This window comes from Hypanus sabinus, chromosome 7 (genome assembly GCF_030144855.1).
Source record: "Hypanus sabinus isolate sHypSab1 chromosome 7, sHypSab1.hap1, whole genome shotgun sequence".
Taxonomy (NCBI): domain Eukaryota; kingdom Metazoa; phylum Chordata; class Chondrichthyes; order Myliobatiformes; family Dasyatidae; genus Hypanus; species Hypanus sabinus.
This window is the reverse complement of record NC_082712.1, coordinates 128333017-128353753: the sequence shown is the minus strand read 5'-3', so window position 1 is coordinate 128353753 and position 20737 is coordinate 128333017. Positions and strand designations below refer to the sequence as shown.

The 20737-nt window shown below is 39.5% G+C and overlaps 2 protein-coding genes across 7 annotated transcripts in view; one reads left to right on the top strand and one right to left on the bottom strand.

Moving 5' to 3' along the window:
- Positions 1 to 586: 586 nt before the first annotated feature.
- Positions 587 to 19335, bottom strand: tssc4 (tumor suppressing subtransferable candidate 4). Of its 4 annotated transcripts, none has more exons than XM_059975571.1 (4): positions 18947 to 19335; positions 16890 to 16962; positions 10388 to 10453; positions 587 to 2273 (listed from the first exon to the last, which is right to left on the bottom strand). In XM_059975571.1, the coding sequence occupies exon 4, from the start codon at positions 2192 to 2194 to the stop codon at positions 1151 to 1153; it is 1044 nt and encodes a 347-aa protein (XP_059831554.1). In that variant the 5' UTR covers positions 2195 to 2273; positions 10388 to 10453; positions 16890 to 16962; positions 18947 to 19335; the 3' UTR covers positions 587 to 1150. The 4 variants fall into 4 exon arrangements, with proteins under 4 accessions (XP_059831554.1, XP_059831556.1, XP_059831553.1 ...); XM_059975573.1 differs by having other exon boundaries at positions 19100 to 19335; XM_059975570.1 differs by lacking the exon at positions 10388 to 10453 and having other exon boundaries at positions 18947 to 19334.
- A 129-nt stretch (positions 19336 to 19464) lies between these two features.
- The window catches only part of slc22a18 (solute carrier family 22 member 18), a 134042-nt gene continuing 132769 nt past the window's right edge, over positions 19465 to 20737 (top strand). Inside the window, exon 1 of one of the 3 annotated variants that reach the window (XM_059975569.1) lies at positions 19465 to 19597. In XM_059975569.1, coding sequence (XP_059831552.1) covers positions 19592 to 19597 — 6 coding nt within the window. In that variant the 5' untranslated portion in view covers positions 19465 to 19591. Of the gene's footprint in view, positions 19794 to 20737 lie in introns of all 3 variants that reach the window. The other 2 variants (XM_059975568.1, XM_059975567.1) reach the window with 2 other exon arrangements.

The following is a 20737-nucleotide window of genomic DNA, read 5'->3' as shown; positions in this document are numbered from 1 at the left end:
TAATCAAGCAGATCATTAAAGGTCCTAATGATTGCCTTATTAAATAACCTGCTTATTCAATGTTTAATTTTAGTTTTGTCACACCCAAACAGCTCCAAATATCATTTATCTAAAAATGGGGAAAGATCTGAATTCCAGAGATGAGGTAATAATGACTTCCTCACAGTGCATTCAATCAAAAACTATCTTCATGTTGTCCAGTAAAACTGAAATCGAACTGCATCAATGGGGAGAAATTCTCCAATATCTGGATTCATAGGACAGCTTTGTACAAAGAAATATAAGATTGTTTGAGGCCACTCACAAGCCCAGAACAATGCCACAGTGGTTCCTGAGGACAGTGCCTTGCTAATTCTATCTGCTTCATCAAAACTCTAGCTGGGGAGGTGATGGAGGTTGAAAGATAGGAGGAGCACCATTGATTAACAATTTTATTGGACTATAGTAAACTATACTGTGGCAAGTTCTCAAAGCCTTTTGTTGTCTACAGGTTAAAGTCAGTGTGATGGAAAACCCAAGTGAATTCCAAGCTCAGCACTCCTCAAGCATTACTCACTGCTTGATTAGAACCAAAAGCAATGAGAGATGGACAATAAAAGTTGGTCACGCCACAAATACCTACTTGTGGATTAATTTTATTTGAAATTATATCTACTAATAATTGTTAAGCAACAGTGCATTGTTAACATTGCTGGTCACATGAAATACAATTTAGTACTTTACTCTCAAGCCCTGAATTTTGCCACATAGAAGCTCATGTTAGAACTTCTCATTCTTTTCATCTGGGTTTCAAAATAACATTGCAGTTCTTGTCACTTGAAGCATAAAGTGTTTATACATAGTGTACATTTTACTTTCACTACAGTTCAAGATCTTACATTTCTCTCCTTTCCATCACAAACCTGACCCATTTAGAACTTCTCCTGCCTCTCCCTCCCTCGCCACCTCTACATCGCACTCCAAACCCTCCCCAACCCCCATCCCCCCACAACATACACCTGTGAACACAAACATTGGATAACTGTACAAAATTAATACTACCTTCCTGGGAAACTTACAGCATGGCCTAAAAGGAGACAGCTCTGTCAAAGGAATATTTAACTAAATATTGATTTTAAGATAATCCATTTAAAATCAAACCATGTGGATATTAGTCATCCTCGCGGTCTTCATTCAATTTCATTCGAATATTCTTCCGATTTCTCTTTCTTACATTGTGAAATATGACTGAGTTTTGCTCTTTCTCTTCTGCTGTCATCTGTTTCCTGTCCTTTGACAGCTCCGCTACATCTTTATCATGCCACCAAGCTTCTGCATCCGGGACTTCACTGCAATCTGAAAGTGCCAGATCTACTGAACCAAGTTCACCGCTCTTCTCTCTCTTCTTGATCACATCAACCTTTTTGCCAGCACTATCCCATTCTGTTACCTCTGGTTTTGATGGCTTTCTGAAAACGATTTTACCAACACCACTGTCAGATTTTTGATTGAAACAGGAACTGGAGCTTTCATTGAAGTCTGTTAGGTCTTTGGTTAGGTCTTGCTGCATGTCTGTATTTTTTTCTTTTTTTCGTTTTTTCAAAACACCCATGAACTCGAGCGCCACTGCTGTATTTTTCTTATTGCTCATTTCTGGAACATCTTCCAAGCTGTATTTTGTCCAGCGTTCTGGATGCAGAAGGAAGTCTGGGACAGAGTGTGGCTTTTTACCCAAGACCGTACTCTGCCTTGCTCTGGCTGGTACCATGACTATCATTTTCTCTGAAGGAGATTCTTCTGTCAGCTTTCCCTGAGGAGCTTGATATGGTGGATGTTCGAATTCTTCTTCAATGATCTTCTTGTCTTTGGACTGAGAAGCATCAAGTTTTACTGCATTCTCCAAGCCACTGAATATTCTGTGACTACGTGAAGTGAACCCAGAACTAGTTCCCCGTAACTGAAACAGCTGCAATGGTGGACTAATTCCAGCGGTCAGAGAATGATCTGACATGTAATCACATTGCGGTTCAACAAGTGAGTCATCCAGCTCCCAGACACCTGGATCAGATTCATCAACATGTGATATGGAATTAAGTGACTGTGGGTTATTTTCTGAATCAGTTTCACCAATGGATATTACATCATTGAATAATCTGGTTTCATGGTTTGGGTCTGTTAGAAGCAATAGATCTGTGGAAGTCTCCTCATCTACCATTTTATTGCAACAATGGACTGTTGACTTCTGCAGACACTGCAGCAAACAGGTGCTTCCAGATTTCCAGGGAGCTCAAGGCCTGGTAAGGAAAGAACACAGTATTGTAGTTCAGTAGATGGATATTTTAAATACATTGAACTGTTCACTGTACATACTTGTGTATTAAAAATATGAGTAATCAATTTTAAATCAAAATATTAATTTAGTTGAAGCAGTGATCAATATTTATGTTTCAGATTTGTCTGATACATTCAATGTCAACAATCCCTCTAATTTTTAAACAACTGAGCTAACAAACCATTGCTCTGAGCAGGAATTTTTTTTACATGGCCTGCAAACTGTGTGGAACTTTAAATGCAGAGTTTTTTTTTGTCAGTCATACAACATTCTCTTTTCCAAATTCGAAATTTTTTGCATTTGCAATAACAACAGGGTCAAAAGCTTGCCATTCTCTTACCTTATCGTCAAGAAATCTATTACCCAAGTGATTACATACATGTTGAATTAATCGAATAATAAGGCGCGGTATCGGTATCAGAACTTATAGAGGCAAGCAGTTTGTCACTCCAATAAACAGCATCGCCAAGATACTGTGACTGTAATTTGTTAACTATTACTTCTTCATACTGCAATGCTTCAATTATATTCAAATAGCTTTTCTGAAGGAATTTACAAAGAGCTGCCAGATCTTCTAAAACATCATTAAGGGCAGTTAACTCTATTCAATCAGTAGTTGCTGATTGGAAGGTTACACTCAATAACTTACTCTTTGCAATACTGGATCAAGACTTTAATTCCTCATAAAAGCAGTAATGACAAAATGTCTTAACAGCCATCTTACTTTGTTTATTGGTCAAAATGATAGAGCATTACATTCTGTGACATTAGTTAATTTTTCTAGCTTTCCTTTTCTAACAGATAGCCTGCTGAACATTGTATACACTGCTTGTACAGTGTTTCTACATCCTGTATAATAGATTTTTTTTCCCAACATGTCATCTAATTCCAGGTCTTCTCTATTGCAATGCAATGTTGCTCAGACAGATGCCTGACTTGTTAAAGAATTGCAGCATGCCATTATTCCTTCCAAGCATATCATTTAACCTGTCTGACATAAACATCACCATCTCTTGAAAATCAAGACTGTTGCTTATTTTTTTAATTACTTCAACAATGGTGATACTGTCACATGCAGTTAGTTTCAAGATACTCATAAACAGTCTTATATGAAGTTTCATTTTCCGGTCAAAACTTAAAATAAAAAATTAACATTTTTTCGACTGAAATGTCTGTTCTTTCATCAACAATTAGTGTAAGGAAAGCAGATTTCTGCAATCCTTCCATTATGTTTCTGAAGCACAAAGCTGATGCACCAACAAATTAAAATACAACTGACAGACACAATGGCAAAAGTAAAATGTTTTGATGAGATGGCGTCAGCGTTCCGTGAGCCAGCAATTTATCAACAATGAACTACTGACTTCCATTCTCTGTTTATTGTTACAATTTGTAACCATGTTGTAACCTGAAATACTGTCAATTTAAAAATATGTTGGAAGTCCTAAAATATTTCAAAGTAAAGGTTGTGGTACATTTATAATTTAGAAAGTTTATGGATTATATTCATTAACATTAATTACTGTGTACTTCATAATTTTATAAGCATAATTTCAAAATTATATTAACATTCCAGCAACAAGGCTATGTGTCCGGGGATACTTTGGCCACCGTGTACCCGCACAGCCTAGAGGGAACAGTGGCGAGTACCCACTATTTTGTCTCAATAAAGATCAGCAGATAGATAGCAATTTAGTGTAATAACATTAAATATAAGCCTAACCAATCATTAATTCACCATTATCTTTCCTCAAAGTATAACAAACTCAATTTCAATCTGAACAAATTGCAGTAAATCATTTGACAGTGATTTCAAATGAATATGGATAATTTATTTTTGAAAAGTAAAAATAATTTAGTATATTTGTATTAAAAACTGTTTACAGATTGATGTACTAATCTGATTACCCAAATTTGATAGTACATGCAAAAGTAATATCCATAATTTGGTGTTAAACTTCTCCTATCCAAGTCATTACTGTTATTTCAAAGAAGCCACAAATCTTTGCCTGGGCTGAATTTTGATTTTCCCAGCCAACGGCACGAGACAATTGTGGAATTCCCAGTAAAATACTGCTGAGATTACTAGCTCTCCATAAACTTGCGTGTAACATCATTGTTTATAATCAGTGGTGTATGTTTATAAATTGTCAGGCAGTTAAAAAATTAAAGTTTTGTGAGTAAAATTTGTTTACCTATATGTTTCAGAGTTATCAATATAACTGTTTAGGCTTGTTTCAGAGACACTGCAGTTGCTGGAATGTGGAGCAACAAATACCCTGCTGGAGGAACTTAGTGAGTCAAGGAGTATCTGTAAGGGGAAAGGAATTATTGGCATTTGGGTCAAAACTCTTCATCTGGACTCAGATTTCAGTAAAAATTAAATACTGTGACCGGATTTTACTCTACATATTGCTAGTTGTGGTTCCAGCATTAACAATAGAAATGTTTTTTTTCAGGAAGGTAAGTAGTGGTGAGAATCGAACATGTTCAAACTTAGCATAATTTTGGTATCAAGTATCAAACAACAGATGAAAAGTGTAATCTGCATTCCAATAACCTCATGAGCAACTTCTATTGCACACAATGCTTTAATCACCTTGGATAAGATTCCTCTTCATTGCTTTTTGGTGAAAAAAACCCACAACATGTAGGTTTAACATTAATTTGGTAAATAGGACTTCCGGTTATGGCGCCGTGCTGAGCGGATGTGTGGCGGAGCCCCTACGAAAAGTTTTGAAACTACGCAACTAAACAACTTTGAAATACCTGGACAGTTCCAGTTTGATCTGATTGGAAATCAAAGGAAAGCCAAAATGCCACCGAAGGCAACAAAGCAGACGCAAAAGTCTCTGAAATTGGGCCCCTCTTGTAGCTGCACGGTGCAGACCACCGACAATACTGGCAAGGAGGAAGCTTTAACAGGTCAAAGCCAAATCCTAAACGCAATTCAAGTAATGAAGGATGACTCTATGTCAAGATTTGAAGGGCTACTGAGCACAATACAAGGAATACAAGCAGATTTGAAAGCTGTTACAGCGCACATTTCAGAAGCCGACGGGAGAATTAACACCAATCAGGACGATATCGCCTCTTTATGTACTCAGAATACTACTTTGAAAGCAGCTTTGGAGGCGTTAGTGCTTAAACTGGACGATTTGGAAAACGGTAGCCGCCACTTGAACCTTCGCTTGGTGTGACTTCCAGAGAGGGCAGAAGGGTCAGATATGGTCTATTTTTTGGAAAAATTGATTCTGGAGGCTCTGGGTGCTGAAAACTTCCCTGGGCCCTTACTAATTGAGAGAGCACACAGAATAGGCAGGGCAAACGAAACTGAAACAAAGTCGGCCAAGCGATCCAGGGTAGTGATAATGAAGTTTTTAAACTACGCTGATAAAATTTGGGTTATGAAGGCAGCCAGACTGAAAGAATCTGTACTTTTCGATAATCAAAGAATCAGGTTTTTCCCCCGACATCTCTGCCAAATTACTTATGCGAAGGCGTGTATTCGATTCGGTGAAGAAAGAGTTGGCCTTGTTCTCGATCTCGGACTTACAATATGGTCTGATTTATCCTGCTACACTACTGGTAACTCATTAAACTCTACACCTTTGATGATGCACCGGCAGCGGAGAAATTTGTGCAGGGGTTGAAGAACTATAACTTGGAGGCTTCAGACAAATAAGACAATACAGCAGGTTTCTCTTTAACTTTTTGCTTAAATAGGCATGTTCATAGTGCCTAAGGGACATAAATGAAAGCTAACGAACGTTAGTGGTATGCTTATCAATGCAATATATAGACTAATGAATTTGCATCGGTTCTCACTTTCTATAGTGGCAATGTAACTACGATTAGGTTAAATCTGATAAAGTCTCTTGGTATAATATAGTTGTAAGATTTTCCACTACTGATAACCTGGTTGCTGGCTATGCTGTTCCTCAACATGATAACATGGGAGGACCAGTTAAGCTCCATAATTAGGCCCTCCTTCTGGACCGTCAGGAAGCTTTCATTATGGGGTGGGTGGGTGGGTGTATTTTAGTTTGGGAAATACACTCAGTTATGTTCACATTTTTCTATTTACTTTTCACGGTTTTTTTTAAATCTATTTTTCTTTTTTGTCACATTGTTATCCCAGTTAGCAGTCATTCTAAATCAATTCAGCTCAACATGATTGAAATTACAACTAAAAGTCTCTGTCCTGCGGACTTCAGTTTACCTCTTGGAATGTAAGAGGATTAAAAAAAACTTGTCAAGTTCAAGCAAGTAATGAGTAGGATAAGACAGTTAAAAGCCAAAATAGTTTTTCTGCAGGAGACCATTTAACCCCGAAGACATAGTTAGAGTAAGGAAGAGATGGCCGGGACAGGTATTTTCAGCGTCTTTTAACTCACACTCAAGGGAGGTAATTACCCTTATACATAAGTTGGTGCCTTTTCACCTTGTTAATGTTACTGAAGATCAATCTGGCAGATACCTTATTATTCAATGTGAAATTTTCTCAACCAGGTTCAATTTGGTCAATGTGTATGGGACAAATGATGACAATCCAGCTTTTTTCAGACATCTGCTTTTATCATTAGCTGCTCTGCCGAGCTACCTTATTATAGGTGGTGATTTTAATTGCACACTTCAACCTGAACTAGACAGATCTAAGGGGAAAGATACCTCTCACAATCAAACAAGAGTTATTGCAATGTGTTAAAGACTTTAATTTAGTTGATGTGTGGAGTACCCAGATAAATTAGCTTTTTCTTGCTATTCTAGCACTTGCCAGACCTTTTCCAGAATTGATTGTTACTTAGTTTCAGCTACCTTAATATCTACAATTTCAAGCTGCTGGTATGACAGCATATTAATTTCAGATCATGCTCCAGTTTCATATACTTGTGTTATAAATGTGCAGCAACTCTGAGGGGCCGAAGGGTACAAAGTCGCCCCCTCCTTTTTGAGAATCGCAAGATTGCTATTAATTCGGGTCTGGGACCCAGGAAATGAGAGAGAGACACGCAGAATCCACAAGGTTTGGAATGTGTCCTGGCCTCAGCAAAACAAAACCACTGATAACGGCTATTGTCTCTTGGAGACGGAATTGTGTATTGAGTACTGTACTATTCATTGAAGCCCCTCAGGGGACAACCAGAGTGGGCTGGTTGAGGGATTGCGTCATCCCAACCTGATTGACATCTGAGACCCTGTGAGTAAGGATAAAAGAGGGTCAGGGGAACAACCCCTTTAGACGCACCAGGAGAAACGCTAGAAATCCCGTGACAGCGTTTAATAGCGACAGCCGGTGGGGCTCGTGTGTGTCCTTCCCTTGCCTGGGTTGGCGGGCTCACCACGGAAGAACGGCTTTAGCTAAAGGAGAAGCCACAAGTGAAAGGCCACGACAACGAGACTCCTGACGGATCAAAATCATAAAGGTTGGAAAACCCGTAGTGGTAACTGTTCCCATTCTATTCCTATTTCTCTCTCTCTCCAACAAAGTGCAACACAGCGACAACCAAAAGACGGCAGCTTGTGGAACTGCAGTGAACTGTATATTTCCATCAGACAATTCATTATCCCCTAGACAACGATAGAGCTTATTTCTTATTATTATACCCGCACTTTTAGATTTTAGTATTGACGACATATATTATCTGTATATTTGCATTGATATTATTTTTGTGTAGTTTTACTAATAAATACTGTTAAAAATAGTATCATCAGACTTCAACGGACCTCTCTATCTTTGCTGGTAAGTGACCCAGTTACGGGGTTCGTAGCACTTGGAACCAGCCTAATGCTTTACATTACTCCCCAAGGTGGCGGCTTCAAAATATTTGACTTAGGGATCCAGAATATATAAAGTTTATTGGAGAACAGACAGGCTACTATTTTGGAATTAATACGGACCAGACATCTGCGGCTATAAGATGGGAAGCCTTTAAAGTTTTTCTAAGAGGTTAGATGATTAGCTTCACCAACTTTAAGCAGAAATCTTTTAGATTTGAAATAGAACAGCTCGAGAAAGGAATAAAAGACTGAATCTGAAATTTTTCAAAATTCCTCTCAGCAGCTATTTGCAGAACTTAACAAACTGAGAGCTAGATATAATGTATTGTCCATTGATAAGGTAACAAAAAGTTTGATGAGATTGAAGCAATCCTATTATGAGCAGGCTAGTAAACTCTTGGCCTGGTGTATCAAACAGAAAGGACAATAAGCTCTCTACAATCAGATGAGGGGGTGACAACTGCTGACCCAAAAGAAATAAATAATATATTTTTGAGATTTTACCAAAATTTGTATATATCAGAATATTTGGATTCAATTCCACAAATACAAAAGGAATTTCTGGATTTGCTAGAATTTACACCCCTGGATGAAACGTCCTTGACCTTGCTGGAGTATAACTCAGAGGATAAAGAATTGTCTGAAGCCATAACTAATATGAAGGGAGGGGAAAGTCCTGGGCCTGATGGCATTCCGATTGAAATATATAAAATCTTTAAAACTAAATTAATACCACCTCTGCTTGATATGTATCAGGAGTCATTTGATACTGGATCCCTTCCCCTCTCTCTTAATATGGCAGTAATTACACCACTACTAAAACCTGGAAAATCACCGTCCCTATGTGGATCTTACAGACCAATTTCACTTCTGAATAATGATCTCAAAATTCTTTGTAAGGTATTAGCTAGGAGGCTGGAGTCACTCTTGCCAAGGATGGTCCACCCTGACCAAAATGGTTTTGTTAAGGGAAGACAGGGCTTCCACAACATCTGAAGAGTGCTTAATATACTCTACGAAAAGTCTGGAAGCTCTGATAGTGCTATTCTGTCACTGGATGCCGAGAAAGCTTTTGATAGAGTGGAAGGACAATATCTGTTTAAAGTTTTAGAAAGATTTGGTATAGGGGGGAAATTTTTATGATGGAATCAGCTTCTTTACTCTAACCCACAGGCTGAAATTTTAACTAATGGGCTTTTTTTGGCACCTTTCAAACTCCAAAGGGGAACAAGACAGGGCTGTCCCCTATCTCCCCTCCTGTTTATCCTGGCCATTGAGCTGCTTGCTATGGCAATTCGAAAAGAGGCTACCATAGCAGGAATAACTATAGGAGATATAGAACATCGCATAGCCCTGTATGCGGATGACATAACTTTGTTTTGTTCTGACTTGAATCAAACATTACCTGCTTTAACTAACCTGATAAGTATTTTTGGTACTTTTGCAAGCTATAAAATAAACAACAATAAATCTGTAATATTATTCATGGATAAAGATGAGAGACTCAATCCCTCATTTCAAACTCCATTCATGGTGTCAGTACAGGGTTTTACTTATTTGGGTGTTAAAATCACTCCTACTATTGATGAAATTATCCCAACTAATTATAATCCTCTCACAGACTCAGTTATTCAAATTATAAACAGATGGTCGAAATTGCCTATATCTCTGATTGGATGCATAAACATTCTAAAAATGTCAATTTTACCGAAGTTCCTGTACCTTTTTCAATCTATCCCACTTTCTCCTCCATAATCTTTCTTTTATTTATTAAAGAAAGTTTTTTCTAACTTTATCTGGAATAATAGACGTCCAAGACTCAGGCTTTCCCTATTACATTTGCCGTATGATAGAGGTGGCTTACAGCTGCCAAATCTTATATTGTATTTTTGGGCGGCCCAACTTAGAGCAGGAATGTTCTACTTTGTTAAGGATCACCCCCCTACTTGGGTCTCAATGGAATCCCAGTCGATCAATATCCCTCTATATCTTTACTTGTATTCAGCAGATAAGAAAAAAACAGATTAAACAAACTAAAAGTCCTTTTTTAAAAAATACAATGATGATTTGGCATGATGCTGTTGCATATTTGGGAGAGACATCACAGTTATCCCAGTTTACCCCCATCTTTGGTAATGATGGCTTTAGGCCCGGCACAGCAGACCCTGGGTTTAAAACCTGGGCGACCTGAGGCATAGTAAAGGCGTCTGATCTTTATAAGGGCGATACATTTATGTCATTTGAAGAACTCAAGGCCACAAATGGAATTCCAACAAAACACTTTTTTTTAAATACCTTCAGTTGTGAAGTTTCATTATGTCCAGGCAAGGCAATAGTTTGAAATTCCCTCCTTTATCTACCCTAGAAGACATCACTCTGAAGTTAGGGAACATGTTTCTGTACTATACAATTTATTTGCAAGCAAATGCAAAGAGTCATCAAACAACATACTTCAAGCATGGAGAATTGATTTGAGTGAGAATCTATTTCAAAAAGAATGGTCAGAAGCTTGTTACTTAGCTCAAACTCAATCAGTGAACACTCACTCTAAATTATTACAATATAAATGGATAACCATACAGTACATTACTCCAGTCAGATTGCATCATTTTAACCCCAACATTCCATTAAATGTAACCATCAAAAGGGATCTCTGTTTCATTGTATGTGGGAGTACCCCGGATAATTTGTTTCTGGAAGAAGGTGCTGGATTTGATTAGTCAGATTTTTGGGAAAAAGGTGCCCCTCAATCCTAAATTATGTATTCTGAATATTTATCCAAATGACTTTGTAACCTCCAAAAATGTAAGGTCTCTGCTTAACATTTGTTTTTTGGAAGCTAAACGCTGCATAGCCTATTCATGGAAGAAACCATCAACCAGTGGACTCTCACAATGTTTGAAAGGAATGACTTCTTATCTTGCTCTGGAAAAGATAAGCTACATTACAAAAAACAAACTTGACAAATTTTGAGAAATATGGAACATTTTTTACAAGTTCCTGGAGAATAATGTTCAAGATGTTGAAAGTAATGAACTGAATTGACTGCTTTTTATTCATGGTGAGATGGTTGCGTCTTTTTTTTTATATTTTTATTATTTATTTTTTCTTTTGTTTTCCAATATTTTTTTCTCTTCAACCTTGTTATATTTTCAACTTATGAATGATATATATTGTGTTTTTGTTTCTTTTTATTCCATAAAAACAATAAAGAGATGTTTTAAAAAAAACCTGGTAAATAAAACAGAAAAAATTGTACGTTCTTTATGAATGCCTTCCTTTGAAGGATCAGCAGAGTCACATCAATATGCTGCACATAGCATCTCAAAGCCTTAAAGACAAGGTGAGGGAGAACCCCAAAAGATTATACAGTTATGTTAAGAGAAAAAGGATTGCAAGGGCCAAAAATGGTCCTCTGGAGGATCAGAATAGTAATCCATGTGTAGTGCCAATTGAGATGGGAGAGATCTTGAATGAATTCGTTGCATCTTTATTTAATCAGGAGACAGACACAGAGTCTATAAAAGTGAGGTAATGCAGCATCGACTTCATGAACCCTATACAGATTACAAAGGAGGTGTTTGCTGTCTTGAGGAAAATTAGGGTGACTAAATTGCCAGGGCCTGACTAGGTGTTCCCTCAGACCCTGTGGGAAGCATGTGTGGAAATTGCTAAGGCCCCAGCAGAGATAGTTAAATCATCCTTAGTAACAAGTATCAGAGGAATAGCCAATATTGTTCTGCTGTTTAAGGAAGGCTTTAAAAATAAACTAGGAAACTATAGGCTGGTGAGCCTGTCATCAGTAGTGGGAAAATTAATGGAAGGTATTCTAGGGGATTGGATAAATGAGTATTTGGCTAGAAATGGACTGATTAAGGATAGTCAGGATGGCTTTGTGCATGGTACATCATGCCTAACCAATTATACAGTTTTTTAAGGAAATTACCAGGAAAGTGGATGAAGGCAAGGAGGTAGATGTTGTCTACATGGACTTTACCAAGGCACTTGACAACTTCCCGCATGGGAGATTGTCAAGAAGGTTCAGTCACTCAGCATTAAGGATGAGATAGTAAATTGGATTAGACTTTGGCTTTGTGGAAGAAGCCAGAGAGTAATAGTAGATGGTTGCCTCTCTGACTAGAGGCCTATGACTAGTGGAGTGCCACAGGGATCAGCACTGGGTCTCTATCAACAATCTCGACGATAATGTGATTAACTGGATCAGCAAATTTGTAGATGACACCACAGTTGGGGGTGTTGTGGACAGTAAGGAAGGTGATCATGGCTTGCAAAGGGATCTGGACCAAATGGAAAAAATGGGCAGAAAAATGGCAGGTGGAACTTGATGCAGATATGTGTGAGACATTGTACTTTGGTAGGACCAACCAGGGTAGGTCTTACACAGTGAATGGTAGGGCACTAAAGAGTGCTGTAGAGCAATGGGATCTGAGAATACAGGTCCATAATTCATTGAAAATGGTGCCACAAGTAGACAAGGTCATAAAGAGGGCTTTTGGCATATTGGCCTTCATAAATCAAGCAAGTATTGAGGACAGGAGATGGGATGTTATGTTAAAGTTGTATAAGACATTCGTGAGGCCTAATTTGGAGTACTGTGAACAGTTTTTGTCACTTTTCTACAGGAAATATGGAAATAAGACTGAAAGTGTACAGAGAAACTGTACATGGGTCTGAAGGGTGGAATCATAAGGAAAGACTGAATTCATTAGAACTTTATTCCTTGAAATGTAGAAGATTAAGGGGAGATTTGATAGAGATATATAAAATTATGAAGAGTAACAATAGGGTAAATGCAAGTAGGCTTTTTCCATGGAGGTTGGATGAGACTACCAGAGGTCATAGATTAAGGGTGAAAGGTGAAAGGTTTATGTGCAATGAGCTGCCTGCACAAGTGGTGCATGCAAAAGTGATTTCAACATTTAAGAGAAGTGTGGATAGGTACATGAATGATCGGGGAATGGCGTGATATGGACCCAATACAGGTGAATGGGAGTAGGTCGCTTAAATGGTTTGCCACAGACTAGAAGGGTCTGTTTCTGTGCTGTTCTTTTCTGACTCTATTACAATGGCCAACATATTAAATAATTCACTGTAATGACCCTCACTGACTTTAAAAAGAACTATCTGCAACCAATTGTGACTTGCATATAGGGTTTAATCACCTGCTCATCAGCTTGGAACCTCCTGAAATAAAGAAGTCAATCTAGCCTGTTCAACACAAAATGGCACAAACCATGGAGATGTTGCAGAGAACTTATAAAACTTCTTAATACATTTCTCCTGAATAACTCTGACTGCAATCTGCAGCCTGAAATTTCTCATTAAGTAATGTACTTTTGGACCGTCTTAGTGAACATTTCACAATCTTCTGAAGCACTGGGCAGACTTAACTCTCAAGTATGCAGGTTCAGCACCTTTAAGTGGACAAAGGTACATCGCCCCAGCCAAAAGAGCAGGAGAAGGGGAGGGCTCCAAGCCAGGCTAAAACACCAAAGCATCAAACTTCTACCTGTAACTTGTCAGCAAACATACAGTCACTGGAGAACAAAATGGAGAACCTAAAGGCAAGATTGCTGAATTGGGGGGGAAAATGAGAAATTGCTGCGCTCTCTGTATCATGGAAACATGGCTCACTCTGGACACGCTGGATATGTTGGTAAGACCCAAGGGCTTCTGATAAAACAGGATAGACCAGTCTGCTGATTCGGAGAAGGCAAAAGGTCGGGGTTCATGTCTGTGATACATAATAAATTCTTTGTGGTGCTCTTGCTCCCCCAACCTGGAACATTTAACAATTAAGTGTGACTGGTCTAATTATCAAGGGAGTTCTCCTCCATGATCCTGACCATAGTTTACATACCATCAACAGCCAACATTAAGCAGGTACTCAAGCAAACAAGAAACAACTTACCACAATGCCTTTCAAACATTGTCAGGAACTTCAATCAGGCTTCTGAAATCTCTGCCCAATTTCATCAACATATAACCTCCAGCACCAGCGGTCCTAAGACACTTGACCACTGCTATATTATGATTAAAAATGCCTACCGCTCCATGCCTAAACCATATTTTGGGAAATCTGATCACTTGGCAGTCCTCCTACCTGCATACAGGCAGAGGCTAAAGAGCAAGGCACCAGAGATAAGTTAACAAATACCGGATCGCAGGAGGCATAGGAGCGGCAATGGGATTGCTTAGAGTTGATGAACTGGACGATGTTCAAGGACACTAAGGATCTGAATGAATACACCATAGTTGTCATGGACTTTATAAAAACAATTGTAGACAAAATCATTCGGAGTCTTCCCCAACCAGAAATCCTGAATGAACCATGAGATCCAAAGTCTGCAGAGGGCCAGGTCAGTGGCATTCAGGTCTGGTGACCAAGTAAAATAAATATGAGAAGTCTAGGTACAATCTCCAGAAAGCTATCTCTGTGTGAAGCAGCAATTCTGGACCAAACATGAATCACTAAAGGATGCTAGGCAGCTGAGGCAGACCTTCAATGCTATCACCTCTTACATAGTGAAACCAAGTGACATAGCTAACAAAAATGTTTTGCTCCCAGATAAATTCAAAGCCTTTTAAGCTCGCTTTGATTGGCAAAACATGGAGGCACCTTCACAAACTCTCTACAGCCCCTGATAACCCTGTGATTTCAGTCTCTAAGGCCATTGTGAAAGCATCTTTCAGAAGGGTGAACCCACAGAAACCACTTGGCCAAGACAGGGTAGCTGGTTTGAGTTCTAAAGACCTGTGCTGATCACCTGGCCGGAGTGTTCACTGATATCTTTAACCTCTCGCTTTTGCAGTCTGATGTACCCACCTGCTTCAAGCAGGCTTTAAAGATACTAGTGTCCAAGAAGAATGTGATAACCTGCCTCAATGACTATCATCCACTAGCACTTATATCCACTGTAATAAAGTGTTCTGAGAGGTTGGTGATGAAACACATCAACTCCTACCTGAGAAGTGCCTTGGATCTGCTCCAATTTGCCTACTGTTAAAATAGGTCAACAGCATATGCCATTTTATTAGCTCTTCACTCAACCCTGGAACGTTGGAACAACTGGACAATGAAGACACATATATCAGGATGCTCTTCAGCAACTAAAAGCTCTGCATTCAATACTATCATTCTCTCAAAACTATACAATAAGCTTCAAGATCTTGCTTTCAATACCTCCTTGTGTAACTGAATCCTTGATTTCCTCACTTGCAGACTCCAGTCAGTTCAGTTGTGCAACAACATCTACTCCACAATCTCCATCAGTACAGAGGCACTACAAGGCTGTGTGCTTAGCTCCCTGCTCTGCTTGCTTCATACTTACAACTGTGAGGCTAAGCACAGCTCCGATGTCCTATTTAAGATTGCTGACAATGCCACTGTTGTTGGCGGAGTCAAATGTGGTGACAGATCAACATATAGGAAGGAGATTGAAAATCTCGGTCAGTGGTGCCACAACAGCAACACCTAACTCAATGTCAGCAAGAACAAGAGACTGATTATTGACTTCAGGAGGAGGAAAGCTGAGGTCAATGAGCCAGTCCTCACTAGGGGATCAGAGATAGATAGTCAGCAACTTTAAATTCCTTGGTGTTATCATTTCAGAGGATGTGTCCTGGGTCCAGCACACAAGTGCCATTACAAAGAAAGTACAGCAGTGTCTCTATTTTTTTTAGAAGTTTGAAACGATTTGGCATGTCTTCGTAAACTTTATCAAACTTCTATACAGTAGACGTATGGTGGTGAGTATATTGACTGGTTGCATCACTGCCTAGTATGGAAACACCAATGCTTTGAAGGAAAGAACCTACAAGAGGTAGTGGCTACGGCCTAATCCATCACAGGTAAAGCTTTCCTCACAATTGAGCACATCTACACGGAGTGCTGTTGCAGGAAAGTAGAATTCATCATCAGGGACTCCCAGCATCCAGGCCATGCTCTCTTCTGACTGCTACCATCAGGAAGGTATTGGAGCCTCAAGACTCACAATACCAGGTTCAAGAACAGTTATTACCCCTTAACCATCAGGCTCTTGAACCAGAGTAACTTCATTCGCCCCTTCAATGAACTGTTTCGATAACCTTTGGGCTCACTTCCAAGGACCCTTTATCTCATGTTCTTGAAATTTATTGCTTATTTATTTATTATTTTTTTTTTCTTTGCATTTATATTATTTGTTGTCTTTTGCATATTGGTTGTAACCCTGTTAGTGCAGTTTTTCATTGATTCCATTATGGTTATTAGATTTATTGAGTATGCCTGCAAGAAAATGAATCTCAGGTTTGTATATGGTGACATGTATGTACTTTAATAATAAATTTACTTCTAACATTGAGAATCGTGGCCAGGCAGGTTGGAGAATATGGTCTCATGACCTCACCTACCTGTTAGCCTGACCATCATGGTAGGTTTTACTGCCAATCTCTGCAGCAGCTATAGGGGCAGCAATACACAAAGCAATGATACAACAAATGCAAGTTCAGCATAAACACTCTAAGTCGTCAAGGTCGGATTTTAGTGCTTATATAGAGTGGAGCAGCTTGATCAGCAAACATATTAAGCACAAAAGATGAAGCAATTCACACTGCATCAGAAAATTTTGCATTAAAGTCCCAATAAATGAATCTTCAAATATATCACTTATTGGAACAAAATTGCCATTTTTTGCCTGATGTTAAACAAAATATTTAAATTCATCAATTACCCCTTGGATACACAGCATTACAGCATTCTCCCCTCCAACATCCCTCATTGGAGAAATCTACTTACTTTTTTCTGAGACTGGGCTAGTTTCCCTTCTTCTCGGTCTGTCAAAGCTACCAGAGTCCTGAGCTCACACACACTGCAAAAACAACGTCAGGAGCTCTAAATTAATATTTTTTATTTGCTAATTTCCCTAAGACATAATTTGGACTGTGCAAATATCCAAATAAATGTAAAGACATGAAAAAGGATCTTGTGCTTTCCCGGTATATATGACCCTTACAATTTAATTGTAAATAAGGTGGGAGAGTGGAAACCTGATTGGATGAGGACTAACCAATCAGGAGGGTTGGACTATAGGGATATAAATACCACCAGACATGCTTGGGCATCATCCCTGAGGAAGAGGCAGAGTTTGTCATCGAAACGTTAATTATAATTGATACCTGCCCAAGAAGAGTTTAAATGTAAAGACATGTTAAGTTTGAAACTGTTATTTACCACTACATTTTACAATATTTCACAACATCCATATTAATTATTTTAATAAATCAACTACATATGAGCATTAAACTCTTCCAGAACATGATTCTAAACGACAAAGAGATCCTCAGTGTCTTGGCCTACCTTTCTCCCCCTTCAATAAACATGATTAAAATTGATTCACCACTCTCAAGCTATTTCAATGTAGTTTATTTTATATCAAATGCTTTTAGATGGATTAAGTAATTCAGGTAACCCTTCCTAAGTCAAATGGTGATGAGTGTACACAACTATTCTTTCAGCATATTAGGCACTATGAATGGTCTCTATACCTGCTTTCCTCATAGCCCCAGTGGTATTGCTGAATATTTGTGTAATGTTTGATATCAATCAGATCACCTACAACACCAGTTAAATTCCAGAATATAAATTGCTTATTGATCCCAAATTCCTAAGTGTTCAACTTGAGGATAAGAGATTTTATTTATTGGTAGTACTATGTGTTACAAACAACTGATAGATTTCCTGCCAGTTTCTGTAATGTTGTACTTCAGGTATTTAGCATACTTCATGACCTGTTTCTTTAACCCTCCATCCCCCACCAAGATCATCAGGGTCTGGAAATAATTTGAATTTGATGTTTTTATAAGGAATCAGCATGGGCTAAGGATCTTATCCACTGAACCTGCACCTGCTAAAAACTGTGAACTTCACTCAGTAGACTTCTAAAGTTGGTTAATGAGATATTGTAACAGTAGAACACAATGTGGCAATGGCAAGGAGAAGGCTATCCAATACAATTTGTATGAGGTCACTCCAGAAAGATTAAGTTCTTTACCCCGTTAATAGATAGAATTAAATTGTCAATGTTAACAGGATCCTTTCCTTTTACCCTTTCTTGCTTCATTTCCAGCTCTTCACTCTCCCAATACTCAGTCATGCAACATTTATTTCATTTTCACTCTCATGGATATCTACTATCCCAATTTCACTTTAGTATTCCAACCATATGTCTTGTTTATATGAGTTCAAAGCTATTTGCAAAGCACTAAAAAACATAAAACAAACTGTTCCATCCTTTCTTATCAACTTTTAGCCCAAAATATAAGCCGAGGGGACTAACCTCGCAGGTATCTGTGTGTGTGTATACACCCACCCACACACACACTTTTCTCCAAATTGTCGATTTGTTCACAAATTAATATATTAACATGGATAGGGAGAGGCGAACTAAAAGAATGCAGAGTTGGGACTGAGTTGAACAAATAGAGAAAAGTACATATAAATGATAACTGTCGCCTGTGGGTGAAGTTAGTCCTCGGCATATGTGTTGGGCCAGAAGCTGATGAGGGGAAGGGGGTGAAGGAGGAGATGGAGGGGAAGGAATACAAGCTGGTAGGTGATAGGTGAGGCCAAGTGAGGGAGAAGGAAGTGAAAAACGGAGTGAAAAAGGTTGAAGAACGAGGAATCTGATAGAAGGGAAGAGAGGTCCATGGGAGAAAGGGATGAAGGAGGGAAAGTGATGGGCAGATGAGGAGAAGGGAAGGGGTAAGCGGGGAGCCCGAATGGGGAATAGAAAAACAGACAGCATGCAAAATGACGTCTCTCGCGCCATTCCCTCTCCACCCGCCCAGACTCACAGATTCCGAGTGGTGGACAGGATACTATTTAACTCTAAAAGGACTGCGGTTCTCTGTTCATTAAGCTGTGACTCCGGGTCCATGTCCCTCTGGTTTCAGTGTAGGCCGGATTCCCGCGTACGGCTCAGCACCGTTCCTCTCGCCCGCGCTCACCGGAAACGACGGATCAGTGAGGCCACCTGCCTCTGGGACTTGTAGTCCTTCCCCCTCAATCTACTTGCGACTCCAGCTCCTTACATCCACGTAACTACAACTCCCGTAATCCCTCTCCGAAAGTTTCCCGAAGCCCCGACGCCTTCACAACTTTGGTTTGTGGCGGGCCACGGCGTTTGAAGATATTGCCGACCCAGTGCGGCGCCGTGACTTTGACCTGGCAGTCGGTGTTCCTGCCCAGCCAGGTTGACAGATATTGGCAGATAGCTGGACAAGTCAGAGCCAAGAAACCAGATCGTGCCCAATCAGGGTGGCGGCCTTTCGGAGCGGGCTCTTCCCCCATCTCGCACTCGGCGAGGCAGCAAGTTCTGCCCCCCGGCGCCCAGCTTCGTGATTGGACCGGGCTGCTCAGGGGGTCAGCGAGCAGTGCCAGTGCTTTTAACTCACAGAGAGCCGATTCTGGACTGCACTTTGATTTAGTGGCTCTTCGTCATGGGCGTAAGTCAGTGAGATCGCTAATAGAGTTGTAAAGTTGCCTGATACTGCGCAAAAGAGTGAAACCCAGAGATTCTGTGCCTTGGAGATGATGACCAGTCCTGAGAAAAATGCCAGGGTGGGCTTCGTCATTCTAATAACTCACTTCAACATGGCTCTTTATTCCACTTGTTTTTGGATTCAGAACGGAGTCATGCCGGTGAGTTATAAACTGAAGAAGAGTTTTCTTGATAAGTGATCTGTGATTGGCTGGAATACGATGAATTGCGTTTCCTTGTTGCACAAAACTTGAGCCGGGACTGAAAATCCCTTGTACAGATTTATAACTAAAGTCACTTAAGTTTAATAAATTGGTCTCTATTAACCCGTTTGCAGAGTAAAAGCACATTGTATTCTGTCTGCTGTCTCTTGTTTCCTTTTCAAATGGCCGAGGGGGTACAGTTTGGAAAGGAAGCAATACCTCAGGTGGGCGGAGATACTTTTCTACTTATTGTAAAGTACTTAAGCGTACCTTTTATATTAATCCCATTTAATTTGTCTTTACTGTGGTAGTTACAGATTCGTCTCCATAACGACGGTTACAAACCACTCATTTTTTAAATTGTTGTTTATTCTCAATGCTAATTAGTGTAAGCATCTCCCTTGTAATGAATAAAACGGATCAGGTATTGTGGTGGAACGAAAACTATTCTAGATATAAGCCATTTATGCATATCAAAGATTCATTTTATTTTCAAAGTGTGTTTGGAGATTACAACTCTTCTCCATATAGCCATAAAATACAGAAAACCATCGAAGTTACACACGCAAAATGCTGGAGGAACTCAGCAGGCCAAGCAGCAGTCAATGTTTTGGGCTGAGACCCTTCATTGGGGGAGGAAGAAACAGAAGGTGATAGATGCAATCGAGAGAGAGGGAGGAGTGAAGTAAAGAGGTGGGAAGGTGACAGGTGAAAGAAATAAAGGGCTGGGGAAAGGGTTTTCTGATAGGAGAGGGTAGAAGACCATGGAAGAAAAGGAAAGGGGAGGAGCACCAGAGGGAGGTGATGGACAGGTAAAGAGATGAAGTGAGAGGGGGAAATGGGAATGGTGAAGGGGAGGCAATTACTGGAAGTTTGAGAAATTGATGTTCATGTCATCCGTT